The sequence below is a fragment of the Budorcas taxicolor genome, chromosome 13 (genome assembly GCF_023091745.1).
Source record: "Budorcas taxicolor isolate Tak-1 chromosome 13, Takin1.1, whole genome shotgun sequence".
In the NCBI taxonomy this organism is placed as follows: domain Eukaryota; kingdom Metazoa; phylum Chordata; class Mammalia; order Artiodactyla; family Bovidae; genus Budorcas; species Budorcas taxicolor.
Window position 1 is genome coordinate 58,270,273 of NC_068922.1, and position 18,126 is coordinate 58,288,398.

At 53.9% G+C, this 18,126-nt stretch overlaps 1 protein-coding gene across 1 annotated transcript in view; it reads left to right on the top strand.

Moving 5' to 3' along the window:
• Positions 1-1,752: 1,752 nt before the first annotated feature.
• The window catches only part of PMEPA1 (prostate transmembrane protein, androgen induced 1), a 53,689-nt gene continuing 37,315 nt past the window's right edge, over positions 1,753-18,126 (top strand). The window contains exon 1 of the mRNA XM_052651014.1: positions 1,753-1,867. Coding sequence (XP_052506974.1) covers positions 1,753-1,867 — 115 coding nt within the window. The remainder of the gene's footprint in view (positions 1,868-18,126) is intronic.

An 18,126-nucleotide genomic window follows, 5' to 3' on the forward strand; every position in this document is an offset into this window, starting at 1 on the left:
TCACTGTGCCCAGTTGCAGAAGAGACCTCACCACTTCCTGGGCTGGCTTTCTCTGAGTTCTGGGAGATACAGCTCTGGTTCCATAACTTTTAAGCCTCCCCCCACCACTGCTGCCGGCCCCCTCCCTGCCCCCCTCCCCAATGCAAAACTTTTCTCTGCCTATTAAGAAAATTCCAGGCAGTACACGGATATGTGGAGGATATTTCAAGAACTAAAAATATTTGGGGTAGGGGGGTCTGACCTGGGTTCAGCTTAGAACTCCTCCATTGTGTGACACCCCCACCCCTCCAGTTTCCGTGTCTGTAAAATGGGAATAATAATATACCTGGCCCTCAGAGTAGGTGTCAGATTGCCTTCTTGTTTGGTAAGTTTCTAGCACAAGGTAGTAAGTACTTGTTAAATAAATAGAGACTCAGGGCAGGGTCTAGGAGAGGACACACCGAATTGTTTAGAGGATGGAGATGTGCCAGGCAGGGGGGCCTCTTACATAATATTTTAATATCTTTTTAATTCCAGGAGAATGTGTTCTTGTAGCCCTTGTGTAATTAAAACTTGAAATAAAAGTACACCCCCGCACTTCCTCCCCAGTCTTTAGAACTCCGGAGCCGCTTCTTTCCTCTCGCCCACCGCAGGCCAGTGGCCCTTTGGGCAGCAGACGTAGGGTGTGGATTCGCCCCGGGCCTCGCTGGCCGGGACAGTACAAGTCCCCGACACGTATTTACATGACAAGGGTTCCCGGGCGTTTTTCGGAGCAGTCCGGGGCGTGTCTACAGGAGTTCTAGTTTTCCCCAGTCTACCTCCTCTAGGTCGAGATAAATTGCGCGGGGGGCGCAGTGGGCTTGGGGCCTCTTGGAGCTGCAGATCTGGAATCGGGGAGTTGACAGCGAAATCAGGTAACGGACGACCTGAAGGGCTCCCCTCCTTTCCCTAATTTCCCCTGCCCCGAGTCCGAGGGACCTCGTGCTCCTTTGAAGGGGGACAAGCTTCCCCCCCAAAGCCTCGGTCAAGGACCCCGAGGCCTGGGTTGGGGGGAACGCACCCACAAAGGCTGGGACCCAATCCCGCTCTCCCGGGCCTGGCCTGCGCGGGGCAGAGCTTCCAAACTGACCGCCGTTTGTGAGGGGACGCTGCACCCTTCTTTCGCCTCGCGGGTCCCGGGTCTACGCGGACCGCCTTGCTCTGGCCCTTTAAGAGCCCGCCCCCTTCCCCGTCACCCCGCCCCGCGGCCCGGGGAGGGGGTGCGGGAGAACCTCGGCGGGGATTGGCGCAGCGCGCGCCCCCTCCCCGGCCCCCGCGCGGTGGGAACCGGCAGCCCCGTCTAGCGCTGACGTCAGACCGTCTGCCTGCCTCCGACCGCGGTCTCGGAGCGAAACCCGATCTCCTTGGACTTGAATGAGGAGGAGGCGGCGGCGGCGGAGGCGCTCGGCTGGGGGAAGCTAGCAGCAGAGGCTCAGCCCCGCCGGCAGCGCGCGCCCCGGCTGCCAGCCCATTTCCCGGACGCCACCCGCGGGCACTGCGGACGCCCCCGGGGCTGCAGAGGGGCAGCCGGGGGGTGCGCAGAGGAGCGCGGCCCCGAACACTGAGTCCCACGGCGCCCCGGTAACTTGGCAGCGCCCGGAGCCCGGCGAGCCGGGGCGCGCCTTCCCCGCCGCGCGCCTCCTGCATGCGGGGACCGAGCGCCGGGCGCCGGCCGGAGCCCCCCCCGGCCGCCCCCGAGCCCCCTGCGCCCCGCGCCGCGCCGCCGCGCCGTCCATGCACCGCTTGATGGGGGTCAACAGCACCGCCGCCGCCGCCGCCGCCGCCGGGCAGCCCAATGTCTCCTGCACGTGCAACTGCAAACGCTCTTTGTTCCAGAGCATGGAGATCAGTGAGTGACCCCGCGCCCCTCTCCCCGGAGGCCCCGTCAGGTTCGGACCCCGAATCGAGATGCAGATGCGGGCAGGGGCCCGGGCCGTGCGCGCCCCCTCGGGCTGTGAGCCCTGCGCCCCGGCTGCGCCCGCCGCGCCCCGGGCGCGCCCTCCCGGCTCGCGGCAGCTGGCGGCCGGCCCGGCTTTGTCCCGCGGCGCTGAGAGCCTGGCACGGCCCCCGCTGCCCTCGCCCCGCCCGCTGGGACTCGGACCCGGGGCCTAGCGGCGCAGAGGGCGGCAGGGCACCGTGCGCGGGAGGGCTGGGGCGGGTGGATCCGTGAAGTTTCCATTTTATTTCCCTAAGGGGCAGTCGCAATGGAGCAATTAGGCCGGCTCTTTATCAACTTTGGCTTGGGGGCAGGGGGGAGTCGGGCGTGTGAGACACTGTCTGGCCTGCGCGGTGTCTGGAGCTCCGGGTGTGTGTCTGGAGTGTGCGTGGCGGTGTGGGTCTCGGTCTATGTGAGTGGGTTTCCGTGCTGTCCGTGGAGTGTGCTGTGACTGTGTGTCTCTGTTTGGGTCTCGGCTTCCCTCTCTGTGTGGCTGGCTGCCCCAGGAGTGTGTGACCGAGTCTTCTTGGTCTCTGAGTCCCTCTGTGTCCGGGTCTGGGTGCCTCTTTTGAGTGTGTGTGTCTCTCTGAGGGTCTGGGGACCATTTGTGTCCAGGTTTCCGAGTCCAGGACTCAGCGCTGGCGAGACGTGGATCCTGAGTGTGTGTCATTGTGTGAGTGTCTGTGTCCCCGACGCACCTATAAATAGCCTCTGTCTGGACAGCTTGGCTCAGTCTGGCTGGGACGGTGGTTACAAATGAGTCAAAGTTTGGGGCTGTCTGTATTTCGGACTGCCTTGCTCCGAAAGGAGGAGGTAGACTTAGGGTGGGGAGGGGAGTGTTTGAAGCTTGGTGCTGACTGGCCCTGCCCTGGGAGGAGTTGAGAGGGGAATAAGCCTGGAGTCCCAACATCTGTAGCCCACCCAGGTGGGCTTTGGTCTAGGTGGTGAATTGACTGCCACCCCCCAGGGGACTGCCTTCTAGCCTATACTCCCTTCCCCCGCCCATCCTTTTGGGGACCTCTTGCCTCTCTGAGCTTCCCAGTCTTTGCCCCCAGTCACTCCAGGCGGGGGTGGCACACAGCCCTTCTCCGCAAGGGCCAGCCTTCCAGCTGGGACCAGGAGTCCAGAGGCAGCCGCCACCAAGGCGAGGGCAGTCACTGGGTGACTCATAAGCCAGTTTCCGCAGGCGGCTGCCACAGTTTTCGGCCCCTGAGCCTGTACAGTGAAGCGCAAGAGGTAAAAATAACCCGTGACCGGCCAGGCTGGGGCAGGCTGGCTGGCTTTGGTGGTGGGTCCTTCCATCTGCTGGTCCCCCCGCCTTCCCCGCCCTCCAGTCCTGGAATTGAAAGCCTTGCTCCCCCCAACCCCACCCCACCCCTCCCAGCTGCCCCACGCCAGGCCAGCGAGATGCCAGGAGAACCTGCCCAGAGCCAGCGTTTGCGGAATTGAGTTGCACTAAACCAGATTGCTTCCAAAGGCCCTTTGTGAACTCGGGAGGCTAATGAAATGCACGAGGATATTATTAAAATATGTTCGCACACATTTGGAGAGCCTCGTTCCTCCGTGGTGCCTTATTCCTCCCCTTCCTGTAAAGCTGCCTTAGGGAGCTCCCCCTGCCCCACCAGGGGTTGGCAGTGGCAGCCAGAACTTATCCATTATGAGGGCTGGGCATAGTCAGACATTCCACTCTTCTTCCTTTGTGTTCAGGACTTTCTAAAAAATTCATTTTTATTTCTGTGCCTTCTTGGGCTAACTAGCCCTAACGTTATCTTGGCTGACACGGAGGGGCCGTTAAGTCCGTTGCCTGTTGTGACTGCTGTGCATCGGCATCCGAGAGGGACCCTTGAGGTTAGCGTGCCTGGAACCCGGGCCTGCTCCAGCTGGCCCCGAGGTGGCCCATTAGTCACCATGTTCCGTGTATTTTTTACACATGGCCCCTGCTTCCTGGAAGAAAGCCCAGGGCAGGGAGGGAAGCGTCTGTAAAGTGCAGGTATAATATAACAGTTTGTTGCAAGTGCTAATCAGGTTTCCCGGAAATGGTCTGATGAGGAAGCCTTTAAGGCCTGGAGTTTCTTTATACAAAAAGAAAGAAGGATGAAAGGAAGGAAAGAAATGGACAGTGGCCACTGTGCATTTCCTGTGGTCTGAGTTGGGGGTTCCAGTAGGTCAGAGTTGGATTTTGAGGTGGGCTGAAGGGCAATGTCCAGGTGGCTCCTCTTCTAGAGAAGAGGAGATGGCCCTTGGCAGTCCCTTAAGTCCTCTGGGCCTCAGCTCTCTCATCTGAAAAAGGAGACTGTGATGGTTGAAAAAACAAACAAACTCTACCATCTTTCAAGATGAGCCCTCTCCCCTCCAAAGTCTGGCTTGAATAGTGCTGGGCCCTGGTATGGACTTCAGTGGCACCAGATTTCACAACTGGGGTTCATACCCTCGATTTAGAGATGCAGGGAAGTGACAATGAAAAGCTTTACCCAGGCCCCCAGTCAATGCTTAGACGTAGGTACCCGTGGAATGCACACACCATCTTGATTATGGAACGGGGTCCCCAAAGTAGGGGTCCACCTTCACCTTGCGGGCTGGGTAGCATCTCCTTTGCCCCTGGGAGACTGGGAACTGGGTGGGCTCTGAGGATCATCTTGACTTTGACAAGACACTGCCCAGACTCTCCAGGGGTCCCACCTTTTCTGAGCCTTGAGGGGTGAGGGCTGCTGTCTGATGGGAATTCACTGTTCCCAGAACACACCCCTTGAAAAAATATACCCGTTTTGTAAATGAGCCAGGGGTCTTAGAATCAGACACAGCCAGCTCAAGTGACAGCCTACTGGAGATGATCGCTAAGGAGTCGGATGCGCTGACTTTTGAGGAGAGGATTCCTCCTGGCATATGTTTGCATTTTTCTTGGCATTCTTTGACCTCTTTTTAGTTCTTCTGCGCCTGTTAGAAATCACCCCCTTTCTCCTCCAACTTCTGCTTGAGACTTTTGGGGGCAGCCAGGTGCCCACTCTGCTTTCTGGACAGGCTGACTTGTGGGGCCAGACAATAACCAGCTGTTGGTTCTGGTGGCAGTATTTCGGGAGGATCCGGGGAGGTACCCCTGCCCTAACCCTGCCCTGCACCTCTGCAGCAGTGTCTAATGTGGGAGCTTTTTTTTAAAAAAAACACTGGCATCATGAGCCTCTGATTCCTCTTCTCTGACCTCTCCTCCGATCCCGAAAAATCTTCGTGGGCACTAGAGACTCAGAAGCTCACAGGACAACCCAGTTTTCTGGCAGTTTGTGTGGCACGTGTGCTGTGCATGTGTAACACTTGAATCCCGGGGAATGTCAACCCGGGCTCCAGGATGCCTGGGCCAGACAGTTCCTTGCTGGGACGAAGGGGACAGTTGTCTTGGGTGTTGGCGTTTTACCCAGCATCCTGGCCTCTATCCTTTAGAGATCAGGAATAGGATTGTCTTCCCCTGACCAAGTTGTAACAACCAAGAATGTCTCCAGACTTTGGCAGGTGCCCTCTGAGAGGCACATTGTCCCTGGCTGACAACCACTGTTTTAATCAGTTACTGGTTTTTCCAAGGGGACTGGGTAGGGGAGGAAGGCAGAGCTGGTCGTCAGTTCCCTTCCGAAATCAGTCCCCGTGAAGCCCAAGTTGGCCACTGCCACTCATCCACGTAGCCTTTATTGAGCACCTGTTGTGTGCCACACAGGGAAGATTGGGGCTCCTTCTTGATGAAATTTCCGGTTTTCGCCTTGAATTTGCTTTTACCACCAGGAAAGACGCAGGCACCCATGAAAACAGATATTTCAGGTTTCTGGTTAAACTATTGATTCAACACCAGCTTTTACACCCGTGGGCCTTCTCAGTTGGGACTTTTAACCCACATGTTTTCTGTCTGGGTTTTTGGTTGAGGTGCCGTAAGAGGCTGAGTTTTGACTGAATCTCAGGTCAGGCCCTTGGCCATGGCTTCCCAGGAGGCCTGGGTCAAGCCAGCTACACCGCCTAGTGTGACCTGAGGTCAGGGGTGAGCTTAGTGTTTGTCAAAACACAGAACAACTAGTGGCTCTTGTGCACACATGCATACACAGGCACACACGTGCGTGTCCACACACACCCCCTTGACATACAAACACACATGCACACGTATGTGTTCACATAGTCAGCCACTACCCCTTTCTGCCTTTCCTGCCAGCTTCTCTTGGGGTTCGGAATGGTTACAGCTTCTTCTGGGCATGTGAGAAAGATAAAAAGGGAAAAAGTGCACACACACTTCCTCCCTGATGAGTTGTGCAAATATATGCACTCGCCCTTCGAAAGAGAAGGGAGATGGAGCTGCGGGTGAGGCTGCAGAGGAGAGAAGGCTCGCGGCAGGGAGTTGGGGGGCACTTCTTATGTTTGGGACTGCAAGATGCAAAAGATCCATTTGCACCCCAGTGATCCCAGAGCAACCAGCTCAGGTGTGCCTAAGTACCCACCTCCATGTACCTGCCCCACCTCATCTAGCCCAGGGCTAGGGTTTTTAAACGCTTATGGTTCTGGCAATTGTCAAATCATAAGAAAGTGTTGGAGAGGAGGGTGCTGGTGGTGGACCCCCACCAAGAAGGCCTGCGTGGCGTTGTCTTCTCCGGTGTTATCAGCCGGAGAGAAGTTGGCAGGCAGCTGGGCACCTGGGATCCGGAACAAAGAGAAGGCGCTGTGACAGGTTGAGTGTTGGAGGCTATACTCCTGCCAGCAATGGGCTCTTTGGTGCGTGTGCTGAGTAGCAGATCAAGGCTGAGGACTCATTCTGTGCTTTTTAAAAGGTGTTGTACGCACGTGTGCCTGTGTGTGTGTGTGTGAGGTACCCTTGGTTGGGGTAGGGCTGGGTGCTGTGTGTGCCGCATGCCCCTTCATCTTTGTGAGCCCATGGAGCAGAAAGGATGTACCTGCTGCTTGGGGGCTTCCTGAGGCCCGAAGAGGACAGCTAAGGGTGGCAAACTTGTTTTCCTCGGGGTCGGGGGCGGGGGGGGGGGGTGGGAAGCTGCAGAGAACCAAGGGCAGAAGTGCCACCGAAAGGCACATGGGCCCCATGAGGCCAGATCTCCCAGTTTCAGGGGACTGAGCTAGATTTTGTTGTAAAACTCCTGGATTTTAAGTACAAGCAATTTCTTGTTTTCTCACCTGCTTGCAGACCCTTTCCAGCCCGAGGACCGCAGTGGCTTCAGAGCCAGAGGGATGGAAGCTCCGCCCCCATATCATGCTGGCTATGTCCCTTGTCCTTCAGTCCATCTGTCAGGCTGGGTGACAACAGTTCCCATGTGCTGGGGTGTTGTGAGGATTCTTGAGGAGTCTGGCCTGCTGTTTGCACCCTGTGCTTCTGGGGGTCAGCAGTGACAGTGGGTGGACTTGGCCCGATGACCTACTTGTCCTGTCCCCAACAGTCACACTCTGGCCCTTCACCTGTTGAGAAGACCTTCAGAAGAAGGTTTCCCCACTCGGAGCCTGGGGTGCCAGAATTGGCTGGGAATGTTGGAATGAACAGGCCCCTGCCGGACCAAGACCTTGAGAGTGGAGGTGACTGAATATTTGTGTGTGTCATTGTCCCTGGCTGGCAAACCCCCAGCACATCCTCCCTTGGTCTAGAAGCTCCAGACATCTCTTAGGGTCCCCTGCTGGCTTCCTGGAGCCCACAGCCCACTTTGGAGGCAGAAGCTGGGCTCTGGGGCTGTGTGCAGCCCTGAAGTCAGCACCACCCTGACCTCAGATACCCACCGGATCCATTCCCTAAGATGGGAGCTCACAGCCCAGAGACTCAGAATGTGGGTGTGAGGCTCTTGTTTTGAAAATTCATTTCCATTTTTAACAAGTGACTCTACAGGGGTCCAGGGGGTGGCCATCGTAAAGATACTCCAATCTTCTTTTCCGGTGCGGGGCGGGGGTTGTCTCATGTCTCAGCCTCTGAGCTACCTGCATCTGAAGTCATGTCAACTTCTCTTTCTTTTGGGTAACGCAAGGTCTCCCCAGGGCCTCCTCCAGCACCCGTGAGGTGTCTGTCAGCAAGCTGGGAAAGGGCCCGGAATGGCTTGCCAACAGGAGCTGGGGCTTCGGCACCCCAGGAGAGGCCGAGAAAGGTTTGGGGCATCCCCAGGCTTTCCCAGAGCCACAGAGCAGCTTCTGTCTTCTGTTTCCAGGGTGACTGATGGATTTTTGTTTCCACTCCCTTTCCTAGCTGGATATGGAGAGCTTATTATGTGCCAGGCACTAGTGACGCATTTTTCTCCATCTTCAAAACAACTCTGTAAGAGAGCTGTTGCTGTCACCAATTTGCAGATGCAAATAGTGGGGATCAGAGAGGGTAAGACACTTGCCCCAGGTCACACAGCCAGGAACTGATGTTCTTCTGGGAGTCACATCTCAGTGCCCTGACCCTGCAGCCCATGCTCCTGTGATTTCTTCCCCATGACACCACACCAACTCCCATTCATTAGGGAAAAGCACCAACAAATCTCAGGGCACATAGTTGTGTCCTTTTCACTCTAACAGTGTGCTGGCTGACTGTTCATTGGAAAGGTCTACGTCAAACACGTGTCTTGCATCAGGCTGTCGCTGTCTCCAGCTCCTTCCCCCACCTCCAAAACACCACCATCTGATCTGGTGTCAGGGGCCTGGAAAGTCACCCAGGACTGTCCCTGGAGGGGCCGTATCTTTACTTTTCCAGGATTTCCAGGTCATCCGGGGTCTGGGCATGCCAGCCTTCTGGCCAGAAATGATGAGTATCTAGACTTTACAGGGAACCTGTGTGGAGCAGAGCATCCCAGACTAGTCATTCCTGTTTGGGCTCTGCGAGCCCTCTGTGGATCTTTCCTTCCAGACCTGTCCGTAGTGTTGAATGTTGTGTAATGAGTTGTGTCATCTCTCTCTCTTCTGGTTACCAAGTGCCGAGAGGCTGAAGATAGTATCAGTTTTGTTCATTATATCCTGAACCTGGTTGCTACCTTGTGTATGAGGGGGGATGGAAGGGAAGGACAGGCAGACGCCTGAAAGACTCCAGGCAGGACGGGATGTGGTCAGGATGTAACCTGCAAGATCATCCTTTTGGGGTTCCGTGCTGGGCCTCCGCTTGCCCCTCTGCAGAACAGAGGGGAGGTTAACACCCACTTCAGAAATTGTCAAGACAGTCGCCCAGCAATCAAAAGCACCTCTAGCACAAAATGCCGTTTTGAATACTAGAGACATTTCCACTGTTTGGGGCAGGAAGCCGTGCCCCCTCCCATCCTCCTCCCACCATCTCTCCTGAAGACCTCAGAGCCGCACGTGGGGGCAGGTGCAGAAGCCCAGGCAGACACGCCCCTGCCACCGCCACCTTGCCCAGGGAGGTTGGAGGTCTCTCAGTGTCACTTCAGTGCCACTAGGCTCCCCAGGTGGTGCAGTGGTAAAGAATCCGCCTGCCAGTGCAGGAGACTCAGGTTCAACCCTTGGGTCAGGAAGATCCCCTGGAGAAGGAAATGGCAACCCACTCCAGTATTCTTGCCTGGAGAATCCCATGGACAGAGGAGCCTGGTGGGCTACAGTTCATGGGGTCACAAGAGTTGGACATGACACAAGAGCTTAGAAGTGACAAAGGCACACCGCCAGGACCTGCCCCACATCCCCAGGAGGAGGATTTCTAGGGGGACTCTTCTCTGCACACTCTTGCTTCGGTTGCCCTTTCCGTGTGGCGCTGGCTCCAACGTGACTGTGAGACCCGTAGATTGGAAGGGGTGAGGCAGCTACTGTGAGATTCCAGGTAGTGATTGGATCTTCCTAATTTTCCCACAGAGTCTAATAATGCATTTGTTTTTCACCGGGGTAAGGGTGGAAGGAAGAAGGGGTAAGTCTCTGGACTTATTGTCAGAGCCTCTGCAGTGCACTTGCTCCAATGTTGAAAGCATCGGGAAATGTGGAGTCTGATTTTTCTCTTCTTTCCCTTCAGATGTATTTATGGAAGAAAGAGTGAAAGTGTTTGTCACTCAGTCTGTCTGACTCTTTTGTGACCCCATGCACTGTAGCCCACCAGGCTCCTCTGCCCATGGGATTCTCCAGGCAAGAATGCTGGAGTGGGTTACCATTCCCTTCTCCAGGAGATCTTACTGACCCCGGGATCAAATCTGGGTTTCCTGCATTGCAGGCAGATTTTTTACCATCTAAGCCACCATGGACGTGAGTCTGAGTGAACTCCGGGAGATGGTGATGACAGTGAGGCCTGGCGTGCTGCGATTCATGGGGTCGCAAAGAGTCGGACACAACTGAGCGACTGAACTGAACTGAAGCCACCAGGGAAGCCCTCAGATATATTCATAACTACAGTCATGTAGTGTTGTATCAGTGGGCTTGGGAAATGGCTCTCCTGGCAGAAAAGAGAGCTTTACTTATCGGTACAGAGTGTAAAATCCGAGTGACTCTGACCTCCACAAGCCAGCTCTTAATGTCCCACTGTCCACTGCCCTCTAGAAACACCTCCTGGTGCTCCATGCATGGCACAGGGCTCGGCTCCCCAGGGCTGGACAGATACAACTGAACCATTAAGCAGTCATGTGGGTTTGAGACACCAGCTTCTCTTTGATGTTTGGAGAAGTGGTCCCATATCATTTGTCCCTGATATGGCCTTTGGTGGTGATGGGGGCTGGCAGCAGTGCCACATTCTACTTGGGATGGATACCACTTCTGCATGATATCGGCACAGAATAGATGTTCAATAAATAGTGAAACAGTGGGTGAAAGAGTGGAGTATGGTGTTCCTTCATTTCCCCCAGGGCTGCTGGGAGCCCACAGTGAGGTTCTGTAAACTCCTGGCCCTTGGCCTGCCTGCCAGCCTTGACCATACCGATGGGGAAACACGTGCAGATCACGTCAGGCTTTAGGGACAGGAGAGTCTCTTGGTCCTTAAGGTCTACAGGAGCTGGTGTTTCCATCCCTGGCTTTGCAGGTGGGGACAAAAGTGACATTCAGCCATGAATCTGTTTGGGTGTCAGTGGTTAAGGATACAGAAATATATGCTTTAATATATAAAACCATGTTCATGCATGTGTGCTCAGTTGCTTCGGTTGTTTCTGATGCTTTCTGGCCCCGTGGACAGCAACCATCCAGGCTCCTCTGTCCATGGGATTCTCCAGGCAAGAATACTGGAGTTGGTTGCCATGCCCTCTTCCAGGGAATCTTCCTGATCCAGGGATCAAACCCACATCTCCTATGTCTCTTTCATTGTAGGCAGATTCTTTACCAATGAACCACCAGGGAAGCCCATAAAACCATGTATCATTGGATATAAGAAACATACATACATATATTTATAGTATAAAACATGCAGAAAATTTTAAGGTGGGTGCATTCCGCCCAAGACTAGGAGACATCTCTGAGGTCCCTCTACTCAAGGTCGTGGGGGGACCTCCCCACCTCTGTCTGCAGGTGTGCTAGGACTGAACCTGAGGCTTTCCTTGCCTTTGTCCTGGGCTCCCTTGGAGATGAAATCAGAACTCTCAGGCTCCGTCCTCGGAAGCAATAGAAGTGGGTGCTGAGTCCGTTTTCCTGCACATGTGCGGCAAAGAAACTGCCCTTTCTCTGAAGAGGTTTTCTCAGCGCCACTCGTCTTGGGTACCCGGTTGCCAACTGCTCATCCAGAGTGGATTTGGCAGGACAGCCCCGCTGCCCCCTTGTCCTGCATTGCCCGAGATGGTCCAGGCAGCTGCTGGTAAGATGGGCTGCCGCCCAAGAGTATCAGCCAGGGGTGAGCTCAGGTTTGTTCTCACTCATGGGACTTTGCCCACCAAAGTCAGACATTGCTGAGAGGGATGCTTTCTGCTGTGCTCAAGCTGCCCCATAATGTTCAGATGCCTGACCCACAAGTGTCAAGTCATGGGTTCGATCCCTGGGTCAAGAAGACCCCCTGGAGAAGGAAATGGCCACCCACTCCAGTATTCTTGCCTGGAGAATCCCATGGACAGAGGAGCATGGCAGGGAGCCAGCAGTCCATGGGGTCGAAAAAGAGTCAGACACGACTTAGCAACTAAAGAACAACAACAACAAAAGCTGCCCCGTAAGGTTCAGGTGCCCGGTCAACAAGCAACAACCCAAGCCCTGTGGGGTGATCGGTCCCAGAGGCCACACTTCCACTGGGGAAGCTCAGAATTTGCACGTGGCCACCACAAACTGCTTCTGAATCAACCTAAATTTTATACCAGGTAGAGTAGCTGATATTCCTCCAGTAGATGTCAGTTGAGAAGTGACAGAAGAATTTGGTGACTGTAGGTCATGTGTTTCAAAACACTGATCAGGGACAGGAGAACCTGTATGGTCTGTTGTGGCTGCTACACTTAGATAAATGAAATAAATGTTAATACCAAGACATTTGTAAGATTCAGTGCATATGTGCTTACATCCAGACATTGCTCATGTGGCTATACATTATAAGGTCTGAAATAAATGTCCAAAAGAAAGTAGAAAGTGAAGCGGGGGCAAGGAGGCTCTTTCAGCCTGGGGAGCCCTGCAGGAATTTGGTAACTGCCAGGGCCCCCATTTTGCAAATTCCCAAGTCTGAGAATTCAGGCTGGTCATAGGTCTAATTGCCTTCCTGAAAACAGTTTAGTCGGTAATAATTCTGTAAACCTATGAATCAACTTTGCGCAAACACCCTGAGTAATTTCTTTGTTCTTTTCTTTCTCCTTTGTAATTGGTGTCTGTAAAAGCCAAAGGTTTGGTCCTGGGGAAGGCATGATTCATTTATTGGTGTCTGTGCCGCCCCGTTATCGTGCAGTCATTTCAGAATGCCGTCGCGGTGAGCCCAGAGTGATTCATAAGGGGCTGAACTGAGCAGCCGACGGGGGTCACAGCCATAGGGAAATGATTTTTCCTAATCTGTTTATGATATGGTAGAGGGAGGTGGCTGTATCGTAGGGATGGGAAGGGTGTCAATTACACTGGTAAGTATAACCGATTAAATAACACCAGCCAGCTCTTTGAGCATCCCTGCATTTGCCACTGTTGATGGTCCTTGAGGGACCACAGCTAAATGCACTCCTATCTCGGGTATATCTCTCCCACATTTATGGATGCCGATCTCTGAGCAGGCTGACATGTAAGGACACCCCCATCAAGCCTCGAGCAGAGTTTTCAACCCCAAAGCCACAAAGGCAGAGAATGTTGCCTTTTTTAAAAGTCTCTGCACTGGGTCCACCATGGAACAGTTTAAATATCCAGGCTTAAGGGGCTTCCTATGTGGCTCAAGTGGTAAAGAATCTGCCTGCCAACGTAAGAGAGGCAAGCTCGATCCCTGGGTCAGGAAGAGCCCCTGGAAAAGGAAATGGTAACCCATTAGAGTATTCTTGCCTGGAGAATCCCATGGACAGAGGAGCCTGACAGGCTACAATCCATGGGGTTGCAAAGAGTCAGACACGACTTAGTGACTGCATACACACAATACACATTCAAAGGCCAAGGGCCACTCCTATCCCCTCTCCATTACTCTAACAAGGATAGTTACTAGATGTTTGTGGTTGTCAAGACTTTGCATTAACCTTAAGTATTTGGAGACTTACACGTGGAGCCACTATTTTGTCTAGTTTTATTAGTTACTTCTGGCCCTAAATAAAAATGTCACTGTCCTCCCTTCCGGAGAGTGATTAGAGTCACCTGCTACTTGGCCTAGAGGTACAATTATGATTCCAACCGCCAATAGTCCACATAAATCTAGGCCCTGCCCGCTAGTGCATAATCCAGAAGTTGGTCTGTTGAGATAAGGAGTATTTCTTCCTGCAGCTCTTTCTCCTGATGTCCTCTTGTCCGGTTTATTCTGTCTGTGTAATTTGCTCCATTGTTTTCTGTCCTCTGCATCAGCTCAGGTATCTGTGGACTCCTAGCTCCTTCATGTCTTTAACATAGTTAGAAGAGAATCTAGCTGGTACTTACTGAGCTGCTTTGTGACTTTCACAGTGTGGATCAAGAGTGAGTACATGGCATTTGAGCCAGCACTCCCCTTGTTGCCCATGACAGACATTGCTAATCAATCCCAGCACGGGGAAGCATCAAGGGCTGCGGAAATCCTGAAAGAGGAGGAATCACTCCTGCATGTAGCCACCGAGACTCGCCATCTGCTCAGCATGTTTCATGGAGGCCCTTGGGCTGCCTGACAAGTCAGGAACCGTCCCTACTGTCAGATCTAAGGCTGAGCCGCCACCTCGATGTGACCCAAATCCCAGCTTCAGCTGTCAGGCCTGGGTTCCTCACAGTTCTCTAGACTTATTCCTGATGAGATCTGGAATAAGACCCCTACCCATGTTACTCTCGCCCCCACAGACAGTACTTCAGTTGTCTTTCTTTACAGTTGGGGTCACCAACTCAAACGTCACAGAAACCTTTGTTTTCACCTTGAATGTGCGTTGTGGCGTTCTTTTACACTGTAGTGAGAATGAGCTCTGGACCTTTCCCTGGAATAGACTCAGGAGATGGGGATGGGATTCAAAAAAAAAAGAGCAGGAGAGGAGAGAAGCTGGGCAGTCAGTATCTGGGGACTGAGCCCCCAATGACTTTGTTTTATTTTCTTGGCTATCTCTTTAGTGGCTTTGTGGCTCTTCGAACCCCAGCTAGTCCTGCTGATGGTCTCAGATGCTCACCAAGCATCGTGCATGCTCTTGTGGCAGCCTCGTTGGCATGGAGGAGGCGGAGCAAGGGCACGTGCCAGGGTACAGAGATCGCCAGCCAGGAGCAGAGCAGGACTTGATCTTGGGCCGCGGGGCTCCAGAGTCTCTCCCCACAGCTTCATAACCACCTGTCACCCATGTGCTAGCGTGGCCGACTCCAGGCCTCCTGTCTTTGCCCTCTGGCTTTTGCAGCTGGCCTGGCGTCCTGTTCCTCTCTCCTCCGCGCACTCTCCTTCTTGGAATGGTCATGGGCAGTCATCCTGGGGCTCGGGGCCAGCAGGAGCAGAGCTCTGTCCTGGGTTGGATTGCCGCTGACGGGAGAAAGGGGTCATCATGACCTGTGGGGTGCTGGGCTTCCGGCGAGGTTGCCTTGGCAGAGGGGTGAGAAGGGGGTCCAGAGGCCATTCCCACTGAGGACCCCCTCCAGTCCCCTTCTCAACCCTGCCCTTCTCCATTCTGCTGACCGTGGAAGCCACAGCCTCAGTGCCTCTGCAACTCTGACCCTCAGACGTACCCCAGGGTGGGAGTGGGGCTTCTTAAAACTTCCCAGGGAATTCCAGGGTGCAGCTGGGGTTAAGCCCCGCTAGACTGGCCCCCACCCGGCAGTGCTTGCAGATAGAGAAACTGAGATCCAGTTGAGGAAGTACAGGAAACCTGGGCATGAAACCCTTCTGTGGCTTATGGGAGCACTGCTACTAATAGTGTCATCACCGTGAGGACAGCGGGCTGGCGGGACTCCGCGCGAGCCCGGCTGCAGCAACGCTTGCAAGCTGCACCGAGTCGGGCAGCCGGGCCCATGGGGCCTGGGCCTCACCTTCCAGCACCCGTCTGGTGTTCTGGGCCAGGTGCTTGAACAGCCGAGCAACACCTGAGGCCTCTGCCCGCCATGGTGCAAGGGGATGGTCTGGGGCCTGGTGGCTGGAGTGGCAGCCAGGGGCTGTATGTTACTGTCTGTTGGGTAACGGTGGGGCGCCTGGTTTTGCCAGGATGAGGATGAGCACCCGGTGTCCTGGCTTCCTCTTCTGCTCCCTGTGGCTGGCAGCCACGGCCTGAAACCTGGCCTTCGACTGGATCTGCCCCCTCCTTTTGCCTCCCGCATTCTTGGTTTACCTGTGTGGCTTTCTGCTTCACTGGGGGTGGCACCTTGCTTCTTGAAGGGGCATCACACAGGGCACTGGTGGGCTTGTAGCCAAAGGCAGAATGTTCCAGACTTAAGGTTTTCCCATCACTGAAGCCCCCGATGAGCCCTGCTCATACCTCTGTCCCCTACCATCTCTCCTCATCTCCTCCCTTCTTAATTTTGTTCTCTGTAAAACAGGCTTAATTGAAACCCGGGGTTCTTGTGAGAAGGAAGATACTGCAAAGGCCCAGTCAGATCTCACCAGCTGCCCCTTCTCTTCCCTTCAGTTGTTAAACTTCCTTTCGGAATCTGTGTTTTCCCCTGCTGTGATGTGTTTATTGAGGTATAATTTAGAAGCACAAAGTGCACAGACGTAAGTGCACACTGTGATGAGTTTTGGCAAGTGTCTGTGTCTGTGACAACCATCCAGGTCGAGAGGAAGGTCCTTCCAGCTCCCCACAAGCCCCTCTGCCCCTTGCCCCTCTACACCTGCCCCGCCCCGAGGCAGTCACTGCAGATTCCATCACCAGAGATTAAATGTTCCGAGTGGAGAGCTTTGCATAAATGGAGTCACACTGTATGTTCTTTTTGTTTGCTTTCTTTCAGTCAGCCTCCTGACTTTGAGATCCATCCGTGTTGTGTGTCTCAGTTGTGGTTCCTTTTATTTCTGAGCAGCCCTCTATTGTATGGATGAACCATGAGGCTGCTGTTCACACAGGGGAAAGCCTTGTCAAAGGGGTATATGAACCCAAAGGAATGACTGTTTAACGGTGGAATTCCAGGAGCCTCCATGGGGAAGAGGTTTTATAACCTGAATCTGAGCCCCATAAACAGGCATCGAGGACCTGGGCATCTGTCCAGCTCCAGCACGGGGGGCTCAGGATGGTGGCAGAGGCGTTGGAAACACAGCAGGCCATACCTCTGCCGCCGCCTGGCATGATTGCACCAGCCGCAGAGGCCAGTCCTCCAGCCTGCTTCACCTGGCCCGCATTCCTCTGCAAGGAATGAGGATGTGGGTGACCCCAGACAGGTGTGAATCATGTCTGGGGAGGTGGTTACTCAGAGGCAGAGAGCACTGAGGCTGAGTTCCTGCTGGCTGATGCCCACGGACAGCTCGGACCTTGGGATGGAGCTGTATGTCCTGGGGGTTGGGCATGCCTCATTGGAGAGTGTGGGGCTGGCAGAAGGGGTCCTTGACACTTGGAATCGAGTGTTGCCTGAAGAAGGAAAGGACCCTCACAGAGTGGCTTTAGAGACGGAATGCCGGTTTAGAATCACAGCTCTGTCACTCCCCAGGCCTCAGTTCTTCATCTGTAAAACGGGGATGCTAGTAAGTGTGCTGACTCTCTGGGCTGCATGTGACAACACACAGCTCACTTACAGGTATTTACTGAATGCCAGGCACCATGCTACATGCAGCTTTGCAGGAGCTGCTGTTACTAGACCTGTTTTTCAGATGGGCAGACAGACTGAGGCTCAGAGGACAGGAGTCACTTCCCAAGGGCACATGAGGATAATTGGCTGAGTTAGATCTGGGACCCTTTGACACCACTTGAGTCATAACCTCCTGACTTTGTAAGTTCAGAGAAGTTGACAGACCCAAAGCCGACTGGCAGCCCGTAAGAAAACCTTAGATAGCATGTGGACAGGCATTTTAGATTTAATAGTTATGTCCTTGGGTTAAAAGATGTTGAATGTAAATTAGGAAGGATGGGACAAGCAAAGTACATCATTGATTTCATGAGTGTTGCTTAAAACAAGGCCTCGTAGTCAAAGGGATTGAATATTTACTTTTTTTAAATATCAAGAAATTTAAATTCCTGTAACAGGGTATTTGGAAATGGCAAAGCTCAGGAAGGCCGGTTGAAGTGATGTTTAAGGTGCACTTCCCAGGGAGTCCTCTGGGGTCTTTAATAAGCAATTATAGGCTCACAGCACTTTGCTCTTTGCCCTCCTAGGGTCAGCCGGCTGTTTGAAGGTCGGGGTCAACTCAGTTCTAATGAGATCAAGGTCGCAAGGTCGTGTCAGAGGCGGGAAGCCAAGGGGATAGTTCATGGGCAGGGAGTTATGGATGGAGGGGGAAGCCCCCATCCTTCCCCTAGACACACAGCTCCAAGCAACTTCCTGCAGGTGACAGGCTCTGGCTTTATGCTCAGGAAGGTGGGGAGAAGCCAGCCCATTGCCCTGGCGTCCATAACCTGCTCCACACAGCTGTGTGTCCTCCGATCTCTGTATGTGTTGGAATCAAGATTTCTGTGTTCTTTCTCTGTAAAAGAAAAAAAAATTCTCCCTAGCTTAATTGCCCTCCAGTGCCTGGAATGATGTGATATTTTGCAGAATAGACCTGGTTTATTGTGCAGGGGCCTAATGCACCTTTTTGGCTTTGGGGAGAGGCAGGCATAAGGGAAGTA